This window comes from Bufo gargarizans, chromosome 3, assembly GCF_014858855.1.
Source record: "Bufo gargarizans isolate SCDJY-AF-19 chromosome 3, ASM1485885v1, whole genome shotgun sequence".
Classification (NCBI taxonomy): Eukaryota; Metazoa; Chordata; class Amphibia; order Anura; family Bufonidae; genus Bufo; species Bufo gargarizans.
Window position 1 is genome coordinate 595,706,512 of NC_058082.1, and position 24,115 is coordinate 595,730,626.

General features: G+C 44.3%; 1 protein-coding gene across 1 annotated transcript; it reads right to left on the bottom strand.

Moving 5' to 3' along the window:
- Nucleotides 1–2,208: 2,208 nt before the first annotated feature.
- LOC122930810 (interferon gamma receptor 2-like) lies at nt 2,209–23,070 on the bottom strand. The gene is made up of 7 exons (XM_044284427.1): nt 22,545–23,070; nt 15,291–15,411; nt 11,501–11,664; nt 10,607–10,746; nt 7,665–7,809; nt 5,046–5,197; nt 2,209–4,067 (listed from the first exon to the last, which is right to left on the bottom strand). The coding sequence occupies exons 1-7, from the start codon at nt 22,612–22,614 to the stop codon at nt 3,909–3,911; spliced, it is 951 nt and encodes a 316-aa protein (XP_044140362.1). The 5' UTR covers nt 22,615–23,070; the 3' UTR covers nt 2,209–3,908.
- Nucleotides 23,071–24,115: the final 1,045 nt, after the last annotated feature.

Here is a 24,115-nt window from a genome sequence, read left to right on the forward strand (position 1 = left end):
TCGCAGTCGCTGCATGTTGGATGTCGCAGTGCGACACCATAGACTATCATTCCTGCGGCAAATATTCGCACGACAAATCTCGTTGTGTAGCTCTAGCCTTAGGCTACCTGCGCGCATTGTGGATTACGCGCGTGTTTTACACATGGATTCTCGCTCGGAAAAACCGCAGTGTAATACAGAACTAGCAAAGTGAATTACGGCAGATATGACAAATCACGTACACTTTGATTTTCACTGACCTGCTGTGAGGGTTTTAAAATCCGCAGCACGTGAATTGTTCATGCGATTCTGCACCTTATGTAAAGTGGTTTTCTCCATTGACTTCAATGGGGTGGTTAAACAGAAAATCCATACCAAAAACACATAAATTGAATAATTGCACAAAGAAAGGCACCAAATCTGCGATAAATAGTGCACTTTTGGTGGGGATTTCGTGCATACAAATCTGCACCGTGTGCAGGTACCCTCACCCTGGGTTCACACCTGAGCGTTTTACAGCGCGTTCAAACGCGCTGTAAAACGCTCAAGACATGAAATCCAATGCTTCCCTATGGGAATGGTTCACACCTGGGCGTTTTACAGCGCGTACGAACGCGCTGTAAAACGCCCGACGCTCAAACAAGTACTTGAGCTTCTTTGGGGCGTTTTGACGCGCGTTTGTGGCCATAGGACACTGCAGTCAATGACACAAACGCGCGTCAAACGCGCGTTTACTATTACAAAAAACGCGCATAAGAACGCGCGTAAAACGCGCGTTTGAGAAACGCTCAGGTGTGAACCCAGGGTTAGAGGGATCACCTCATTGTAAATGAAGAGCATAGAATGACTGGGCCGTATCCCTGGAGCAGCAATGCGGCCGGCACCAGCCAAGCAATATGGCCTACCGGCCCCCCTGAAATATTTTTTTTCCATATAATAGTGCAATTTTTTCCCCAGACTATTTATACTGTACATCATGTAATGATCTGTTTTGGCATATGGAAATGGGGTCCAATGATGCCTACTTTTAGTGAAGACATACGGTGGCACCAACCATTTTGATTTGCATCGACAAGGTCACTTGTCATAAGAAGCCACTGCTGTATCGTCACTTCCATAGGTTTAATAAACCAGGTAATCTCAGCTATACCTCACTGGAAATATCCCCTTTAAAATACACATTTAACAAATGATCTATTAGTGATTGAATGGCACACGCTGAATATCCCAATTTCCCTTAAAGTGCCAGCGCTGAAATGAATCATGACCTAGATTAAAACATTGCCCCTTAGCTAGACCCTGTGGCAACACTTAAGTATTAAGTACCTATGTGTCAAGTTTTGCCCCTCCTTAGGCCCCTTGCAGACGAGCGTGTCCGGATTAGGTCCGGATGCGTCCCGGTGCATTGCGGCAAACCCGCTCGAGTAGGAAAGCAATTGCAGTCAGTTTTGACTGCGATTGCGTTCCGATGTTCAGTTTTTATCGCGCGGGTGCAATGCGTTTTGCACGCGCATGATAAAAAACTGACTGTGGTACCCAGACCCGAACTTCTTCACAGAAGTTCAGGTTTGGGTTAGTTGTAGTGTAGATTGTATTGTTTCCCCTTATAACATGGTTATAAGGGAAAATAATAGCATTCTGAATACAGAATGCATAGTACAATAGCGCTGGAGGGGTTAAAAAAAATGTAAAATAATTTAACTCACCTTAATCCACTTGTTCGCGCAGCCGGCATCTCTTCTGTCTTGTTCTGTGAGGAATAGGACCTTTGAGGAAGTCACTACGCTCATCACATGGTCCGTCACATGATCCATCACTATGGCGATGGATCATGTGACGGACCATGTGATGAACGTAGTGACGTCATCAAAGGTCCTATTCTTCACAAAAGAAGACAGAAGAGATGCCGGCTGCGCGAACAAGTGGAATAAGGTGAGTTAAATATATTTATTTTTTTAATTAACCCCTCCAGCGCTATTGTACTATGCATTCTGTATTCAGAATGCTATTATTTCCCCTTATAACCATGTTATAAGGGAAAATAATAATGATCGGGTCCCGATCGTCTCCTAGCAACCGTGCGTGAAAATCGCACTGCATCCGCACTTGCTTGCGGATGCTTGCGATTTTCACGCAACCCCATTCATTTCTATGGGGCCTGCGTTACGTGAAATACGCACAATATAGAGCATGCTGCGATTTTCACGCAACGCATAAGTGATGCGTGAAAACCACCGCTCATGTGCACAACTCCATAGAAATGAATGGGTCCGGATTCAGTGCGGGTGCAATGCGTTCACCTCACGCATTGCACCCGCGCGGAAATCTCGCCCGTGTGAAAGGGGCCTCAGAGTCATTAGAGGTGATGTGCACTTGTAATAAAGTCCTTAACCAGTGGTGTGGCCTCTTATAATACTGAATAATGCTCTCCTACACCACGTGAACATATATCAGCTTGCAGGATAGATAGATAACACTGCTCAAATGATTCTGAAGAGTTGTAGGCCAAAAACACAAGTTTCTCCAGTTCGACGAAGTCTGTAAACTAACAGGTTAGTATAAAACTTGTGGAGTTCAATAACCTGAATATGGAGTTTATAACCAAGCTCACTCCACATTGAGGTTTATTATACATAGTGGAGGTAGGTTCAGTGAAGAGAGAGGCTCCACCATGATGGCTTCCCCTGGTAAACACCTACATAACCCACCATCTGCTCACTTGCTTACGCTGTATACTTTCTCCCAATGTTGAAGCATCCAATTAGGGAACAGGTACCTCCAAGACAGCAGATCAGGAGGTAATTAAAAATAATGCCATCTGTTCTACCATCCCCACACTTTCCCCAAGTGTAGGTTAACACTAAAGTTTGCCTCACACATTAGATGAATGTTGGCTAAACCCAACCAGCCAACAGTCTAATGTGCCTGGTGGTGTCCCGACTTTCTCCTGTCAGATGATGTTGGACTTCAACATGCCGAACCCTTTGTTCCTGAGAGACAAGCCAGCACCAAAGGTGTCCAACAATAGCTTACTCACCCTTAGTTCATGCCAAGCACATGTGTGCATGGGGGAGAAGTAGCCGGCAACAAAACAGACAAGATTTCTCCTGCGTTAAATCACATCCTTGGACTATTCCTGTACCTGTCTTAAACTCTTGAATCTACACTCATGAAGAAGGTACCTTCTAGAAGAGACTCTATACTGATGCTCATTTTCAATTGATGTCTGCTGCCTAGTGTTAATCATGAATCACTCCTTAAATTTTGTCCAAGTCCATTTTGTAAAGTTGAGGTCTATCAGGACGCCAGCTGCTCCAAGAAGTCTTTCGTAGACTTTTCTGTCTGCCTCATGTCTACACACTCTTCCCTAATAGTTCCATCTTCAAGCAGGAGTAGGCAGACAATCTTACTGTTCATTATCACTTGATGTCTCAGCAAAGCTTTTCTCCTTCCAGCTGTTGGACCTCAGCAACTCAAGACTCCACGAAATGGCACCCCAAACATTGAACATCTCCTCATACCGTACCTCCATACTCTCACCCAAGAGTCTTGTCCTTCAGTGACAGCCGTGGCTAGCTGTAAGCCTACATTTTATGCAAGGTGTAGGAATCTCCAAAAGTCTCCAACCAAAACCACTGAAGAGTGATGGATCAATCGACAAACATAACAAAAGCCTGCGAATCACAGGGACTACAGACTGTAACCTGAGTTATTACAAAAATAAAGAGTCCCACACCTTCCATCTGGATACCCATAACCATGAGGAGTTATTCCTAAAGTCATGTTATTACTATACACACTCCTTGGCACAAGACCTTACATGGCAGGAGTCCCAGAGGTTGTGCGTACCGAACGTGAGGGGCATCTGCACAAGCTTCATAACTGTACAGATCAGCATGAGTAGCGTCAGTTGCTTGGTCAGAACTTCTTCAGGTTTTCTCAGTAGACCCCAGGTCTGGGTCAGAACACAGCTGGTCATCCTCCAGGTAGAATGATAATTCTAAAAGTGAAATATCATTGTAATGTTCTTCTTTATCACTTGGGTGAATCGATTCCTCGTGGGATAGCTCAGAAACATTCTCCAAGAACTGGAAAACAACATCATACCCATAAATACTGAGGTAGTGTACTGTAGATATAGGGTGGGCCAGAAACTAAAGAGCAGTAGGGATCGGAACAATGGCAAAAAAGCAGTGGCAGAGAATCGGTGAGGTGAGTAGTTATTTTTTGTTTTTAACTTATTCTGGCCCTTAAAAGAAAAAAAAAAAAGATCTCCAGACATCCATTTTAAAGACTATGGATAATGTGGCCTCCAAATGGTAAACAGGAGTCACTAGACCACTATTTTTCCAATAGATGAGGGTCTCAGGAATTCATTGTATGTTCTGTGGCTTGGCTATAAAGGCTCAATGGGGTTTTCTGGGAGTAGAATTTGATGACCTATCCTGAGGATAGCTAATCAAATCTGATCGGTGAGGGTCTGACTCCCGGCACTCCTGCCAATCAGCTGTTTCAAGAGGTTGTGGCACTCTGGTGAGTTCTGTGAGCTCTTTCTAGGCTGGTGATGTCACGTTCATCGGTCACATGGCTTAGGCGCAACTCAGTCCCGTTTAAATATGCTGTGAGAAGGTGTAAATGCCTCGGCCTCTTCAAACAGCTAATCGGTGGGGGTACCAGTTGTCAGACCCTGACCAATTAGATATTGATGCCTATTCTAAGGGCTCCTGAAAAACCTCTTTAAAATGGTTGTCAGGTTTAGAAAACCCATTTCCAAACAAACTATTTACCAATTCTGGGTTAATTGTGAAGAGAGAAGGGGGGCTTCCCTGTTCAGGGTCATCATCTTTCGGCCAGAGTGGAGAATAGTTATAAAGAGCGTCTCTCACCCTGTAGGACCCTATCCTGCAACTCATTGATGTGCATAGGCGCTGTGTAATGCTTAGTTTACCCTGTGGTGGCGCTGCAGGAAAACCGAACACTTATATTAGGTTTCCTCAAAAATGAGTTGTTGCTATAAGGCTTTATATCAGCTCCCCCGTCTATGCTTCTGCAGAAGTAGCACTCACCTCCTGAATGTGATTCGGCATCCTGAAAGGGGGGTACAGCAAACGCTTCAGAACAGCGCGATTTCTATACACTACGAATCCAGCGGCCAAACCGATCCCGCAGACAGAGATAACACAGACGACAGCCACGGCCAACTGCTTTTCACTGTAATCTGAATATTAGGAGAAAAAAGGTGTAAAAATACAATTTCTTGTTCTCTTTCGTCATGTTCTTATAGTTTTTATTTAGTTTTACTTTAGTTATATGTTGTTGTTGTTTTTGGGGGGGGGGTCCGTCCTCTCAGCTCAGACAGAGACCCTCGGTGAGCTGGGTGATAGAGCTGCAATGTATCACCTATCTTTAGGTATTTTTATTTTATTTTAAATAAAACGTGTTCTATGATGGCGCCTTAAGTAGGATCCTTATGTAGTTATTTAAAGGAACACTACAGGAGAAACTCATTCAATGCTATGCTATGCCTAATGCAGGGCCTTCAGGGGCGGAGCATGACACAGGGGTTTAAAGGACATCTGTCAGCAGATTTGTACCTATGACACCGGCTGACCTGTTACATGTGCGCTTGGCAGCTGATATGAACATGGGACCAACACAGATACTATGTGCCCGCACTGCTGAGAAAAATGATGGTTTAATATATGCAAATGAGCCTCTAGGAGCAACGGGGGCGTTGCCGTTACACCTAGAGTCTGCTCTCTCTATAACTGCTGCGCCATATGCACTTTGATTGACAGGGCCAGGAGTTATGATGTACATCACTATTTCAACCTGTCAATCACAGTGCAGAGGGCGCGGCAGTTGCAGTGAGAGCAGAGCCTCTAGGTGTAACGATAACGCCCCCGTTGCTCTTAGAGGCTAATTTGCATATATGAAAACTTCATTTTTCTCAGCAATGCGGGCACATATGAACATGGGACCAACACAGATGCCTTCAGCTGCCAAGCGCACATGTAACAGGTCAGCCAGTGTCATAGGTACAAAACTGCTGACAGATGCCCTTTAAGAAATTAGTCCTGCCCAAGCTATAAAAACAGAATACCAGTTTGTCTAGGAGTTTCCCTTTAACCTCTCATGGACGAGCTCTGCAATGTCTGCAACTGTATGGAAACTGTTTAGGTCTCCGACAGCCGGAGTCCTCATAGAGAAGGCACAGAGGGATCATTACCGCCCCTGCTTCCCGATTGCTATAAACATGGTGCCCTATCAGTGCCGAGTACCAAGTACACCGCCCAACATGTAGCAATGCTGCTTACGGCTGCAGACCAGCAATTATAAGACCGCCGGGTGGTAGGTTAGCGGATCCAGATTTCACCTCTAACTGGTGGCGGGCACAGCAGGGCACGATATTACATGTGATAGACTCACACGGGCAGCATTACCTCCAGGGCCGTCTTTACCAAGGGGCAATAGGGGCAGTTGCCCTGGGCCCAGTTGCTCCTGGGGGGCCCAAGGCAGCTGCCTCTTGAGCCCTGCTAGCCACTGCCCCAGGTGTCAGGCTGTAAGCTACACAGGGGGTGCTGCCATGCCATGCCTGCCGGCACTGAGTCCAGGCATCGTACTGTTAGAGCTGTGAATGTGATCTAGGACCTTAGATGACATCATCACCATGTGACCAGTAACCTAGCAATATTACTGGTCACATGGCTATGAGGTCATCACAGGTCCTACCACTAGTGTTGCAGGAGACGTTTGGAGCGTTTTTTGAGAAGATTACATCAGAAAAAGATGACAGGGGCTGTTATGCTAATATACTGTAAACTACTGTATAGTGGGGTGCTGTATACTGTGGGGGGGCCTGTATACTGTGGGGGGCCTGTATACTGTGGGGGGCCTGTATACTGTGGGGGGGCCTGTATACTGTGGGAGGCCTGTATACTGTGGGAGGCCTGTATACTGTGGGGAGGCTGTATACTGTGTGGGGGGGCTGTATAGTGTGGGGGTCCTGTATACTGTGGGGGGGGCTGTATAGTGTGGGGGGCCGTATACTGTATACTGTGGGTGCTGTATATTGTGGAGTGCTATACTGCTGTACTGTATACTGTGGGGGGCTGTATACTGTGGGTGCTGTATAGTGTGGAGTGCTATACTGCTGTATTGTATAGTGTGGGGGGCTGTATAGTGTGGGGTGCTGTATCGTGTATAGTTTGGGGTGCTGTATACGGTGAGGTGCTATACTGCTCTACTGTATACTGTGAGGTGTTGTATACTGTGGGGTGTTGTATACTGTGGGGTGCTTTATACTGTGGGATACTCTATAGTGTGGGGTGCTATACTGCATACTGTGTGGTGCTGTATACTATTGGGTGCTATACTGCATACTGTGGGGTGCTGGGGTGCACTGTAACACTAGGGTGAGCCGAGCCCTGGTCTCCTTCCTGCAGAGCGGTGCCCCCTTCCAGCCTGAGCCCAGCTGCCCAGAACACTGATCCTGAGCCGCTGGAGTCTTCAGAACTGGAAGTATTTACAGTCATTCACTGGACTCTACCAGGTGTGTGGATTTTTTGTGTGTGTGTTGTGGTGGAGGGCGTGATTATCTGCTAAGGTGTGGGAAGGCGGGATCCAGGGGGCCCAAGTAAATTTTTGCCCAGGGTCCAATTAATATTAAAGACGGCCCTGATTACCTCGACTCATTGTCTTCACACATTTGGGATCACTCGCTTGACCTTCTATAAAATCAGTGGAGGCTTTGACCTGCACACAGTACACAGTCAGTTCTTCCAGGTCCTCCAGGACGAAGTGCGTGGGCGCCCTTAAAGGAGCCTCCGTCTGTAGGTCATAAGAGTAGGTCAAGAGCCAGTAAATGCTGATGCAGAAGCAGCAAAGAATGACATAGGGTAGTGCTCTAGAAGATTCACGGGGACTGTGTGCTTTCCAAAAACAGACATCAATAGGTTAATATTCTATTAAAAGGGTGCTGTTTTTGGCACAGTATGGAGGTATTAAATATGCACTGCACATAATATTAGCACTGTACAGTTTTATTAGTGCAAAGCATGGCGGTATTATTTCCATACTGTATATACTTTTACTGCAGCACAATTTTATTTGGGCACGTCATAACCACTGGTGAGTTTTGCCATAGTATGACGGTATTAGTTAAACCGCACATACTATTGGCACCATATAGTTTTATTTGTGCACAGCATAGCAGTGTTATTTCCACACTATATATACTATCACTGCAGCATGATTTTATTTGGGCACTGTATAGCCATTGCTGATTTTAGCACAGTATGGAGGTATTAATTATGCACCGTACATAATATTAGCACCATATAGTTTTATTTGTGCACAGCATGGCGGTATTATTTCCATAAATAAATACTATTACTGCAGCTTGGGCACTGTATAACTATTGCTGATTTTTAGCACAGTATGATTACTGTATGAATTATCCACTGCACATAAAATTATACTGTGCCAATATTATTTGTGCACAGCATGGCGGTATTATTTCCACACTGTATATACCAGGGATCAGCAATTTCCGTCACTCCAACTGTTCTGAAACTCCCAGAATTCTCCTTTCAATTTCATGAGAGATACACAAACAGTCAAGAAAGTGTGCACCCTGGGAGTTACTGAATGCTGAGGGTATCTGATCTCTGGTATATGCTATTACTGCAGCACGATTCTATTTGGACGCTGTATAACCATAGTTGATTTTTGGCACAGTATGACGGTATTAATTATGCTCCATACTATTGGCTCTGTATAGTGTTATTTGTGCACAGCATGGCGGTATTATTTCCACACTGTATATACTATTACTGCAGCATGTTTTTTTTTGGACGCTGTATAACCATTGTTGATTTTTGGCACGGTATTAATTATGCTCCGTACTATTGGCTCTGTATAGTGTTATTTGTGCACAGCATGGCGGTATTATTTCCACACTGTATATACTATTACTGCAGCATGATTTTATTTGGACGCTGTATAACCATTGTTGATTTTTGGCACGGTATTAATTATGCTCCGTACTATTGGCTCTGTATAGTGTTATTTGTGCACAGCATGGCGGTATTATTTCCACACTGTAAATACTATTACTGCAGCATGATTTTATTTGGACGCTGTATAACCATAGTTGATTTTTGGTACAGTATGACGACATTAATTATGCTCCATACTATTGGCTCTGTATAGTGTTATTTGTGCACAGCATGGCGGTATTATTTGCACACTGTATATACTATTACTGCAGCATGATTTTATTTGGACGCTGTATAACCATTCTTGATTTTTGGCACAGTATGACGGTATTAATTATGCACTGCACATAACACTGGAACAGTATAGTTTTATTAGTGCACTTTTTTTTTTATCACATTGTAGTTTGTGAAGGACCATTGTAAAGAACATGATGTTATCTGTATAAGGGGTCAATTCCTTTGCTCCTTTCCCTTCTATGGGAAGAAGCCATATTTTGCTCTCGGTTCTCCTAGTTCCAGATACGGTGATCTAAAGTCTTCCTATGTATAATCAACAAAATCACTGAAAACAACATGATCTCTCACAGACAGCTGCTGTAACAACAGAAATATCACTGAAGGCAACTTCCTAAAAAACTTAACTTTTAATATATATATATCATAAAATACATCCAGTAAGACAGGACCTACCGGGACCAATAAAGCTGTAGTACAGCCAATAAATCAGGACGGTTAGCGACTAGAGAAGACGGGTAGCGCAGATGGAACAACACGGCAAAATAACCCAATGTCTGTCCCTAGGCTTACCCTGGAGAGATCTGCTCGGTCATCCACCTGGATGGTAGGAGTACTCTGTCCACGTGCCTCGGCTCGCCTGTCCTTATGCAGCCCTATCCCTTATCTGATACAACATACAAAGTTCCCACGCGTTTCACCTTGTAATAAACAAGGTTCATCCGGGGACAGATGGTGTCAGTCTAATAGTAGGATGAATAAGTAACCGACAAAAGTAGATAAGAATACAAAAGATAAGCAACAAAAACCGGAGCTCCCCGAGAGACAGTAATAGGTCTCTAGGACGGATACACAGTATGATACTCAACAGATTCAGACATGACCAAAAGATAAAGACCACTAATTCAGAACGATTAACTTATCTGATGAAGATGGAAGTGGACGTCATCCTCTCACAGACCAGCATGCACGGTTGGAGGACTCCAGGGGGCAAAAAATGCCCTGAGGAACCTTGTTTATTACAAGGTGAAACGCGTGGGGACTTTGTATATTGTATCAGATAAGGGATAGGGCTGCATAAGGGCAGGCGAGCCGGGGCACGTGGACAGAGTACTCCTACCATCCAGGTGGATCTCTGGGCCGAGCAGATCTCTCTAGGGTAAGCCTAGGGACATACATTGACGTGTTGTTCCATCTGCGCTACCCGTCTTCTCTAGTCGCTAACCGTCCTGATGTGGCCGCTTTCTGATTTATTGGCTGTACTACGGCTTTATTGGTCCTGGTGGGACCTGTCTTTACTGGATGTATTTTCTGAGATATATATATTAAAAGTTGAGTTTTAGGAAGTTGCCTTCCTATGTATAACTATTCAGACCCAAGCATTAAACACGCACCTTCTCCTCAGCGCCCTCCTTCCAGTAATACGCCGTGTATCTAACATTTTTTAGAATTGGTGAAAACGGGGGTGAAAAATCTACTTTCACTGTGTTTTCATGGGACTCCACGACGAGGGACTTTACAGGACCAATTTTTGCTGCAAAGCAGAAGAAGACGTAAATTACAAGAATAAAAATAGCAGGCTGAGCAAAGACAACACATAAAACATGCAACAAAAAAAGCCTAAAATTCAGCCAGTACATAAAATCTGAGGAAATATGGCAAAAGGCAACTCTGGAGACAACCAAATAACCGCCCCAGGATACTATATTAGGAAATTATATGGTAACACAGGGTCCAGAGGTGGACCACTAATGAGGCCAGGTGAGGCGATCGCCTCAGGCAGCACCAGGTAGGGGCAAGAGAGGGGCAGCCGAAGGGCCATGGGCTGAGGAGAAGGGGTTAGGTTAAGAAATTGGCATTGGGGGGAGGGGTGCCGTTTCAGTTTTTGACTCAGGCCCTGGCAGGGTCCAAGGGCAAAAAAAGCGCCTGGCTCTGGAAGACCTGATGCATCTCTGCATTATATGGATAGCTAACTAATGTGAATGGGAAAAGTGAAATTCTTCATTTGCCCTGTGGAGGCGCTGTAGGGAAATTGAACACTTGCTTACTACCAGGTTTCTGCTACAGTAGCAGGACACTCGTGATAAGCTTATCATAGAGGGACCCATATAACATAAAAGGGATTGTCCAAAGTGGAGAACCCCTTTAATGTTCTGACCATAATAGCCTGCCCTGATGGGCCATACAAAGAAATTTGCACCCAGGGGAACTTGTTAGATTTATTTTAGGCATTCAGAAGTCAGACTGCAATCTAATGTCTAGAAAGTCAAATGATCATTTCCACTTACTGTCTATATTTGCTTGAAAATGACCCGTTTTGGTCCAGGCAGACGTCCGCTCTCTCACCTCCGCCCGCACTCTATAAGCGCCTCTCCAGAAAGGTTGTATTTTGTCTGTGAGATCACATTGTGTCTCATTGATGTTCTCACACATTGAAATATTGCGATTGCTCCTGGAATATACAGACGAAGGGAACAAGTATAAAATAGGAGGATACTGTCCAAAAGATGTCGCTTAAATGTCCAACTGTGAGCAGCGTTTTACTGTATATTCTATATGTAAATGTAATCTTTACAAAAGCTGATTTGTACTTTGTACCCTGTATTATACTCCAGAGCTGCACTCACTATTCTGCTGGTGGAGTCACTGTATACACACATTATCTATCCTACACTAATCCTGAGTTACATCCTGTATTATACTCCAGAGCTGCACTCACTATTTTGCTGGTGGAGTAACTGTGTACACACATTACATTACTTATCTTGTACTGATCCTGAGTTACATCCTGTATTATACTTTAGAGCTGCACTCACTATTCTGCTGGTGGAGTAACTGTATACACACATTACCTATCCTGTACTGATCCTGAGTTACATCCTGTATTATACTCCAGAGCTGCACTCACTATTCTGCTGGTGGAGTAACTGTGTACATACATTACCTATCCTGTACTGATCCTGAGTTACATCCTGTATTATACTCCAGAGCTGCACTCACTATTCTGCTGGTGCAGTCACTGTGTACATACATTACATTACTTATCTTGTACTGATCCTGAGTTACATCCTGTATTATACTTTAGAGCTGCACTCACTATTCTGCTGGTGGAGTAACTGTATACACACATTACCTATCCTGTACTGATCCTGAGTTACATCCTGTATTATACTCCAGAGCTGCACTCACTATTCTGCTGGTGGAGTAACTGTGTACATACATTACCTATCCTGTACTGATCCTGAGTTACATCCTGTATTATACTTCAGAGCTGCACTCACTATTCTGCTGGTGGAGTCACTGTATACATTACATTACTTATCCTGTACTGATCCTGAGTTACATCCTGTATTATACTCCAGAGCTGCACTCACTATTCTGCTGGTGGAGTAACTGTGTACATACATTACCTATCCTGTACTGATCCTGAGTTACATCCTGTATTATACTTCAGAGCTGCACTCACTATTCTGCTGGTGGAGTCACTGTATACATTACATTACTTATCCTGTACTGATCCTGAGTTACATCCTGTATTATACTCCAGAGCTGCACTCACTATTCTGCTGGTGCAGTCACTGTGTACATACATTACTTATCCTGTACTGATCCTGAGTTACATCCTGTATTATACTTCAGAGCTGCACTCACTATTCTGCTGCTGCAGTCACTGTGTACATAGATTACATTACTTATCCTGTACTGATCCCGAGTTACATCCTGTATTATACTCCAGAGCTGCACTCACTATTCTGGACTCATGTTATTAGCCGCATCCCTAACTCCTACAATTTACGTGGGGATGGTGGTAGTTCTTCGTATATATCAGATTGTTGCATTTGCACAGTGGAAATTTCCAGAACAAGCTATGAGCAGACATTGAGATAATAAGGGATACTGATAGATTTCAGCTCTGAAGCCTACAGAATTGTGACTCCAGCTGTAAACCATAATAAAAGCTACAACTCACTACATTATTAGATGATGATTTACAAAGTCACTCCACTTTTCAAGTTGGTTATTTCTTTATGTCAACCGGCATTCACTGGTGGATAGCGTAGGATGGTCGTGCTGTGGCAGCAGCATATGTCTTCAGAGCAACAAGAGGATCAAACCTGTTAAAATCCAACTGGCCGACCCTTTCTCTCCTGACATCAGCTGTCTAGGAGAGAGTCAGGAGGCTCCCATACACATTAGATGTACAGTGACCCATCACTGCTAAAGGGTTAATACCAGGTATAATGCCGTGTTTCACACTTTAAAAACTGTTAAAAGGTTTACTGAAATGGTCTGTGCATTGAGTATCCCATATGGTTATATATAGGTAAGAAATGGTTAAATTGGTAGTTCTTAATTCGTTTCCAGTAGACAGGCTGGTCCTGCCCCCAGGCTTGTAGAGTAGGGAATTCCTATCCAGAAAAGCTAGAGTGAGGACATGTTTGGTGTGTACTGCTGCAAATGTAGGCCAAACTGAATTCTTATCCAGGAAAACACCATTCCTGTGGAGAGTGGAGAGAGCAACTTTACTAAGGATTAACCTCTGAGGGAAGGAAGCACTGAATATTTACAGATGGTTGAGGACCAATTTAAGGACCTGCTGGACCGAGACAGTAAGGAAAACACACGTTTATGGCAAAAGACTTTACTGCCCGTGGACTTGGTTTATTGCTACTGGCCATCCGATCTAGGACTGCATCCTGCAATTGGGCACTGCAGAACGTATATTGAGAGTGATTGCATGACTGTGGTCATTTAGGAAAATTCCAAAGTGTTTCTAAAAAGAGACTCAGGGAGTACAACTACCATCATTGTCACCTTCTAAATACAGTCTTTGGTGAAAAGCCTACTCTGTGAAATACTTCAAGACTGTACCTGCTGTATGGATATATGCTGTGGCTCCCTTCATCTATTCAGTAAAATTAAAAAGGCCTGGTCATTGCCTCTATCGTCCACCGACTCTTGCTCTCTTGACTTGCACCCTACTGCTCATCCCCCTAACACCAAGGGCACCCCAGCCACCTCCAGGAAGCACAGGGCGTGCCCCGAGGCAAAGAAGAGTTGCAACCCTTCCAACATTGTACGATCTGGAGAGTGCCAGGGTGAGGACTGCCCCCTTAATTACCACTGCGCCAATCCTCACCAACACAACGACTCCCATCCCCCCTCCTCAAACGTCCTCTGTGGGCTTGCTGCAGATCGTCAGCTGGTACCACCAAAATCGAGTTCGGGCAACAATAATCGGGCACAGAAAAGAGAGGAGTAGAACGGCGGGGGTCTCAGAAAAACAGAAGAATTCTGGACCTATGCAGATTAGGTAAAATAAATTACAGGTACCCTTTCCTGCCCTAGACCACCATTGTTAACCTCTTCACCATTCTAAACCACGTTCTCCATCTTATGGCATAATACCATCAAGTGAATTGGGCTGGCTGCATTGTCCTGCCCTGTCAAGTGGTCAGGGGCTCCGATCTGTAAGAGAAGGGGATGCAGTGCTACACCAGCACCCTAGCCCCTTCAATCTCAGGACCTCTAGTGATGGCATATCCCAGCAATATACCATCGCTTCAAACCATGGGAGAACTCCAACTACTGCTCCTTGTCTACCCCGACATCTGCTATGTGTATGGTCAGCCTAACCCCTAAATCAGGCATGTCCAAACTGTGGCCCTCCAGCTGTTGCAAAACTACAACTCCCAGCATGCCTGGATAGCTTACAGCTATTAGGGCATGCTGGGAGTTGTAGTTTTGCAACAGCTGGAGGGCCTCAGTTTGGACATGCCTGCCCTAAATAATTCTATAAGATGTGGGACACAGGATATGTAGAAGGTTAGATATGGAAGTATATTTGGGAGTGCGAGGAGGGGGGGGGGGGGAGAGAGAAGAACTTTGCTGTCTCTGTGGAGGGCGCCAGGGCACTTGGAATCCTGCCCCTTTAGGAATTACAAGGACGAGCACTGGTCGCCGTCAGACTGTGTAATATAAACTCTGCCAAATGTCTGTCCTTAGAAGGGGCCGTGGACGTGAATATCTCCCACTGCATCCATACAGTGATGATAATATGTATCCTGCATTACTTACAGAACACACTCTACCCTGTACGTTACAGGGAGCCGCTCCTCCGAAACCTCCACCGGATCCCATCTCAGTATGTGCTTCATGTTGTAGGAATCAATGTGGACGTTAGCTGGTGCAGGGAGGTCTAGAAACAAGAAAAGCATGTAAGTGTAACTAGATAGATAGAGACAGGCAGATAGATAGAGAGAGAGAGACAGAGCTTGAGAAATATATATAGATAGATAGATAGATAGATAGATAGATAGATAGATAGATAGATATAGAGAGAGAAAGATAAAGAGAGATGGATGGATAGATAGATACAGATAAAGATAGCGTGGGCAGCACCACTATCAACAAGGTGCAGTCGGAGTGCCATCGGCTGTGGGGGCGATCCACCTCCAAAATATAAAAATAAAGAATTCCGCAGCACATCCAGTTTGTAGAAAAGAAGAAAAAGACTTTATTCACCAGACATGCGACGTTTCAATCCCATTGAGAGGATTGAAACGTCGCATGTTTGGATGGATAGATAGATATTTACTTGGGGCCAGAGACATGACAGACTAGCCCCTGCATTACCATCTGCTGACTGCCCCCCACTCACCCCTATAGGGCCGGGATTTATTGCTGTGAGCAATTTACCGTATCAGCAATGTGAATTGGGTTGAAAAAGAACTCATCCATAGGCCTTATTTACACGGTCAGTATTTTACATCAGTATTTGTAAACCAGGGGTGGGTCCACAACACCGACGAGGCACAAATATTTCCATTACATTTTATCTATTTAGGTACTTCTTTTTTTGGCTTACAAATACTGACCAAATACTGACCGCCTGAAAGCAGCCATACGCTGCAAAAAAACCCAAAAACATTCTGCAGCTTTTGTGATGCATAGTGTACAATCTGCAACAACTCCACAGACAAATTTGTAGTAAAATGTAGTAAAAAATGTGGGCGCGTACATTCACACGGCATTATATTTCCGCAGGGATTTCAGCTTATATTCTGCTCACAACCCACCCCCTCACCCCCTATTGTTTTTCAACAAATACATTTTTTATTGATTTTCAATTTAAGGATATACATTTATGTTATAAACGTTGACAATTATAATATTATTTTATATGTTGATAGTATTTTTGACAGCATGATATTTTATTTTTTGAGTCAAGTCAGTTAAATGTATAACATACAAAACAATAAAATACAAGAAAGGTAACAGTATATGCTTCTTCTAGTCGAGTGACATCGTGATTGACCAGTCCTTGACATATGTCTCATCTATTTTAACTTATAGGGAAGTGTTTCGGCCACGTTTCCCATTTCTTTTTCAAAATGTCTTTCTTATGCCTCATGCACACGACCGTTGTAGTGTTCCGTTCCGCAAAATGGGGTTCCGTTGTTCCGTGATCCGTTTCCGTGTGTCTTCCTTTATTTTTGGAGGACCACCAGACATGAAGGAAAGTAAAAAAAAAATCTAAGACAGGTTTGCTATGCAAATGATAGGAAAAAAACGGACGCGGATGACAATCTTGTGTGCCTCCGTGTTTTTTTTGCGGTCCCATTGACTTGAATGGGTCTGCGAACCGTTTTCCGCGAAAATGATAGGACAGGTTATATTTTTTTGACGGACTGGAACTACAGATCACGGACGACAAACGGTGCATTATCCGAGTTTTCAACTGACCCATTGAGAGTCAATGGGTCCGCAGAAAATCACGAAAAACGGCACAACGGACACGGAATAAAACAACGGTCGTGTGCATGAGGCCTTATTCATACACACCGCATATAGTTGTTCAATAATAATGTTTCTTGACACCATGACTATAATGTCTTTGATTTTTGGAACATTTTCTGTTTTCCAGTTTTTCGCTAGCAGTGTTCTATGTGCAACAAAGACATGTATTAGTGGGTTAATGGTATCTATTTCCAAGTTTAGTAATACCAACTAGGGGGAAAGCGCAATCAGTTTGCCCAACACCATGTTAGTTAACACACTCAGGTCTTCTTTCAGTTTCTCTAATTTTGAGCATGACCAAAATACATGAGTTAGAGTTCCAATTTGGCTACATCCTCTCCTGCAACTATCCGAGCACGAAGTGTAAAAGAAATGAAGCTTCACAGGGTATAGTACCATCTAGACATCATCTTGGGGTCCATTCACACGTCCGTAAGTGTTTTGCGGATACGCAAAACACGGACACCTGCAATGTGCGATCCGTAATTTGCGGACAGCACATCTAAGACACTATAATAGAAAATGCCTTTTCTGGTCCGCAATTGCGGACAAGAATAGGACATGTTCTATTTTTTTCAGGAACGAAATTGCGGAGCCCGAAAAAACGGATGTGGATCCCGAAAATGCGGATGCGGATCCAGGAAATGTGGATTTGCATCCGTTCCAGCCCCATTAAAAGTGAATGGGTCCGCAAATTGCGGAACGAATGCGGACCCAAATTACGGACGTGTGAATGGATCCTTAAATAGTTGTTCTCTATGATTAGTACATATCGTAGCTTTTTTGAACAGGACCATTGCTTTATTCCATTTGTTCAACGAAATATTTTTGGTTAGTTCGATTTCCCGGCTATTGGATTGGTTTAGTAGATCCGATAGGTGCTGGGGGAGGCAAACCTCGACATTAGGGTACTTTCCCCAAATATCTTTGAGAGATTTGTAGGTGAACCACTCCTTATTAGAAAGGTTAAAGCTGTTCTTAAGGGAGCTAAAGTCCAATTATCTATTTTCTTTGACCCTTTTACCCAATGCTGTTATACCTTCGGATTTCCATTCATCTATATTTTTGAGAGTTGCGAAGTGTTTAAGTGGTTCTACTTCAAGGGCATGTTTAACCATATTTGGTGAACGGTCAGTATTTGAGATTTGTCTACTCCATGCTTCTAAGGATGCCTTCACTGTGGGTACACGTGATTTACGTAAATTCGAAAATTTGGCTGAGTTCAAAATGAGCTTCGGCCAATCTGCGAGTTGTAGGATACTGGATTCTATTTGCACCCACCTTTTTTGTAAGTTTTTGGCTTTCAACCAATCTAGAGATTGTTGTATAAGGGTTGTTTTGTAATATGCCTCAATATTTGGCTTTTTAGTAAGGATTTGAGACGCTATTCTGGGTTTCGTTTTTCCCCCCAAAGTTTGAAGCTTGCGTCTGGACCTTTTTCAGGAGATTGCTAAGTAATGAGATTGGAAGTGTCCTAAATTTATAAAGTATTTTTGGGAGTATGAGCATTTTGTACAATGTTAACCTTCCAAACCAACTCCATTCCTGAGTTAATAATATGTCTATTTCTTTTTGTAGATCATTTAATAGGTTTCAGGAAATTTTATTTTATTAGTGTTTGTTTGTTTGATGCTATCTCTACTCCCCCTATTGTTTTTAATGGGATATCCTTGCCATAGCGACATATTTCTTCTTGGCGCGGTTTACATGGGGAAACTGCAGCGGGTGTCCACATAGGGATTAGTCCCACTGAATCGGATGCGCAGCCTGACGCTACAAATCTGTGGAAGAGATTCCCGTGTGACTGTGTCCTTCCTCCGCCCCTGCACCTCTGCTTTATTCTATGTCATTAATAAAGTGTGATACACTGCAGGGAAAATCCCCGTCTGCAGAAGATCGCGGCAACATAAACCAGGTGCTGATAGCACAGGTGACATGAGAGTATCCACGGACAAGGAATGTACGTTCCTGGCAATCACGTAGTGCTGTGATCACAGATACATAATCATAAATGACAATGTGACCGGGTGAAAATCAGGAACCGCCCGAAGACGTCCTATGATCTGAGAAAAAGCCGCCACAGTCTGCACCTCACCCCCTGAACCAGCGCAGTAGCCAGGATTTCCTTCGTCTAGGGCCAGGATTTCTGCCATCTGTTAATGGGAAGAATAAGGACTTATGGAATCCCTCCTGTGGGGGTAGTTCTAGATCATTACTATGGGGGCATATGAGGATCGGTCTTATATTTCTGTAAAGGGAGAAATCTGTCAATCAAGAAGCGTCGGGGTGAGAAGAAGCCGGAGGGGGACTGCCCAGGAGACACTTCTCCCACCCCATGTCTGGAGGAGAGGGGTTAAGTGTTGGAAAACCCCTTTAAGGTACACCTGAATTATACCACTTCAGGACCAAGCAAATGGCGTTGTGACAACACGGGCGAGATTTCCGCGCAGGTGCAATGAGTGAGTTGAACGCATTGCACCCGCACTGAATCCGGACCCATTCACTTCAATGGGGCCGTGCACATGAGCGGTGATTTTCACGCATCACTTGTACGTTGCGTAAAAATCGCAGCATGTTCTATATTCTGCGTTTTTCACGCAGCCCTGGCCCCATAGAAATGAATTGGGATGCGTGAAAATCGCAAGCAAGTGCGGATGCGGTGCGATTTTCACGCATGGTTGCTAGGAGATGATAGGGATGAAAGCAACCCCGGACGCCATTAAAGTGTTATAAGGGAGAATAATAGCATTCTTAATACAGAACGCATAGTAAACTGTAGATTGAGGGGTTAAAAAAATAAAAAAATTAACCTACCTGTTCCAATTGATCGCGCAGCCGGTGTTCTGACAGAATACTATACCTTATCAGAATGCTATACCCTCGTCACTTCCGGTGACGCGGCCGCACCAGAAGGAGGAGGGGGTGTGCGGCGCTGCGCAAGCGCAGATCCACGGGCAAGTCACAATTATAGCACCGCCGCGGGAGAAGCGCCCACTTAATGTGCATGCGCGAAACCAGCCGGGACACACTGCGCCTGCGCCCGGAGTCACGGCTGATTAGGAGAGGGTGCGCACGCGCGGCTTTCTACTCCCGTCAGACACACACATCAGGATTACACCGCGCGTGCGCACTCAGGGGTAGGTAGATTTGTCAGTGCAAAATGTTCCATCAGAACTCCCTACCCCTGAGTGCGCACGCGCGGACATTCTGATAAGGTATAGTATTCTGTCAGAACACTGGCTGTGCGATCAATTGGAACAGGTAAGGGTACTTTCACATTAGCGTTTTTCTTTTCCGGCATAGAGTTCCGTCAGAAAGGTAAAAATGTGAAAAAAGATACAAGACGGATCTGTCCTTGCAATGCATTTGTGAGACGGATCCGCATCCGGATCCGTCTCACAAATGCTTTCAGTCAACGGCAGATTTGTATCATTTTTTATGTACCGTATTACTGCTTTTAAAAACAAAATTTGCTTTGAGTCACCCATAGAATTAATTTTAAAAAATTCATCCACAGATCTATGTGAGGACATGTTTCTTGCAGGCTCAGCTGTCATTTTTATTGGTACCATATTGGCACATATATAGCTTTTCTGATAATTTTTTTTTTTCATTTTTTATTCCATTTTTCCGGGAATTCTGTATTTTTTTTTTACGTAAACTGATTTTTTATTTTTACTGATCTCTGTTCTCACATTTATTATACCACCATACTTGGTGGGGGTCTATCACCACCGGCACCCATCGTGCTATCTCATCTCCTGAGAAGGCTCCATACAATCCCTACCTACTTGACATGGAGGTGTACCAAGAGGTAAAATACGTAGTAACAGTCTCGAGAAGGGGGCGGGGCTGGATGAAAAGGGGTGGGGTTTGTGCACATTTATCCCAAAAGTAGGCAGTTTAAAGGGGTTATCCAGGAATTTGATACGGATGGTCTGTCCTCAGGTCATCAATATAACATCAGCAGGGGTCCGAGTCCTGACACCCTCTCTAGTCAGCTATTTCATGAAGCTGCGCCGCTCACCGGAGCTCCAGTAAGTACTGCGCCTTTCTGGCAGCTTGCCAAGCACAGCGCCGTCCATTGCATAATGGCTGTGCTTGGTATTGCAGCTCAGCCCTATTGACTGGAACTGAGCTGCGCCTAGGCCTTGTGACTGATGTACGGTGACGTCACTGGCCTAGGAGGAGGCTGTGGCACGGAGATCAGCGGGGTCCTGGGATTCGCGCCCCGCTGATCTGATAATACTAATTACTGGATAACTGTTTTAAGGGAAATTTGGGGTGGTACTGTGCTTAAATGTCTCAGGATATTTGGGAAGGGCTGATACAGTACATATACGGATATATCTGTGACGATCCCTACTCTCAGGCCACTTCACGAGGGGGAAAATTACACGACTGAGCTTATTAATTTAGCGCGTAAAGTCACGCCTACCTATTTTAGATGACAGAATTATTCTAGATTACTCCCATAGCTTTCCAACACCCCAATATTTCATACTACAATGGGTACCACCACCAGGCAAAAGGGGCCCACGTTCCCAGATTCTCCCCGTACCAATTAGTCCTAATAAATCAGGTTATCTTAATGGGACATAAAATCCCCTGAATCAATACAGGCAACGTTTTTCTCTTCGGAAGAGTAAGTTCTGCAAGACGGCAAGGAAGAGACAATATTTCGGATGTACACAATAGCGCAGTGCAATACAAAAAGGAATTGTCAGATAAAAGATACATACGGTTACAATGCATTCAATAGTTTGTGAAAATAAAAAGGAATAAAAGTGATCGACAGCGAGAATATGGGCAGTCACTCCAATCAAGATATGGATCCCCGAACGACTGACTATAATGTTATATATATATATATATTAGTATCTTAAGTATATATAATATATTATATCTCATTACCAGAAGTCCTATATAAACCACAGTTCAATCGACTTAGGCTATGGCTACACGACCACACGTGACGCGCGACACATAGGGCACAGCTACACTGCCCCCTGTGTCGCGCGACATTGATGTCGTGCAACAATTTTTATAATGACAGTCTATGGTGTCACAAATCATCTTGGATGGATTTTTGGGTACTGTCATGTCGCAGTGCTATCATTATAACAATTGTCGCACGACACATGCTGTCGTGTAGCCCTAACCTTATCCCAAATGACAAACTCAGCTAAGCTACATCCACTACACAACTATTCTAGCCATTTAGAACATAGGCCAGTCTATACCTGTAATCGCCAGTTTACCACCAGGTAACTCCTAAAATACATTATCCCTCCTGGGGACCCCCTCCTGTCTCATGTCGTTTTGGTGAAGCCTCTGTAATTCTTGCCACCCCTTCGATAATTCGGCTCAGACATGTTTACTGCTTCAGAGCTGAAATCTGTTTCCCTTCCCTACTGTAAAATTGGAAGACCTTGTTGTCCCCGTCTCCTGGGGGGACCCCTGTTTGGGGCTTAAGGGTACGGCCACAGGGTCAGGTTTCCTGATGCAGTTTTGGAAGCCATTGTAACTTACCCCTCATGGCAGTAGAGTTGCAGTAGGTGACGGGCATCAGGGAGGTAAGTGCCAGCAGAAGAGGCCACATCCTGGATGTCTTCCTGTTCAGACCCCGGGAAGGTGCAGGCTTCAGCAGACTCCAGGGCCTGAGCTTCTGCGTTCTCTTCCTGCTCCTCTGACTCCTCCTTTCCTGGAGCACAGCCGCAGCCTTCCTATCAGTGACTGCTCTGCCAACCCCTCTCTGCTGTTCTGCACCAGAATAGATTCAGTAGAGCTGAGCCCCTTCTGCCAGGACCACCGCTATATGGCTATATGTGCAGATCTTCACACCGTGCACAGAATGTCACAGATTTGCAGAAGCGGGTCGATCATTTCACCCCGGGGGCTTCCTCTTTTGACTTTCACTAAAATGTCTTGAGTGCATATGGGGAAAATTGCATGAATGGCAACTCCCCGAGGTCTGTCTATTGCTCCTTGTCTGAGCAGGGGTCAGCAACCTTCTGCACTCCAGCTGTTGTGAAACTACAATTCCCAGCATGCTCCGTTCATTTCTAGGAGAGTTCTTAGAAGAGCAGAGCAAGTTTGCATGCTAGGAGTTGTAGTTTCTCCCCCCTGTCCTGCTATACCAGAACACTAGCACTATGATTCACTACAGCAGTGCTCTCCAACTTTACTGCAACTCCCAGCATGCTCCGACAGCTGGAAGCTGAAGTTTCGCAATAGCCGGACGCCGTTCTATGTCGCCATTGTTCAAAAGTACGTGACACTAAACAGCTGCCTCTATCTGCTCTTAGTACAGGTGTCGGCAACAAACGGAGCCTGTATGTCAGTGCACAGGGACTACACTGACGAGCCCGCAGTGTTTTCCCCTGTAACTGGAGCTGCTGTACCATCAGCAAATATAGAATATAAATAAAATCTATAATGTCACCTAAATGTCTTTTATGAGATCTCAGGAAATAATGTAAATTAAAAAATAAAATAATTGAAAGGCTGATAGGAGGTAAATAAAATATATAAAATGACTGAATATTTATTTAAAGGGAATCTGTTAGCAAAGGGATAAGCAACCTTCGGCACTCCAGCTGCTGTGAAACTACAGCTCCCAGCATGCACACTTACATGGCTGTTCTTGTAACAGCCATAAAAGTGAAAAGAGGATTCTGGGAGTTGTAGTCTCAGAACAGCTGGAGTACCGGAGGTTGCTGATCCCTGTGTTAGCAGTTCTGACCATGCTAAACTGCTGACAGCAGTAGTTAGAGACTGGCAAGAGCAGTACAAACATATATTTTGTGGAGATTTTATTATCAGGAGCAGTGTGTATATAAAGTTTTATTCGGCCAGATTCTGCTCCTGAAAGTGCCCAGGAGGCGGAGCTTCACTGTCATGTGCTCTCTGCACTGGGCTGCATCACAGCTCTGAGTGACAGCTGTAGTGGTCTCCTGATTGGATGCTACAACTGTCATTCACAGCAAAGGGGAGGAGCAGCAATGCAGAGAGCACTTCACAGAGAAGCTCTGCCTCCTGGGCAATTGTAGAAGCAGAATCTGGCAGAATAAAACTTGATATGCACACTATGCAGCGAGCGC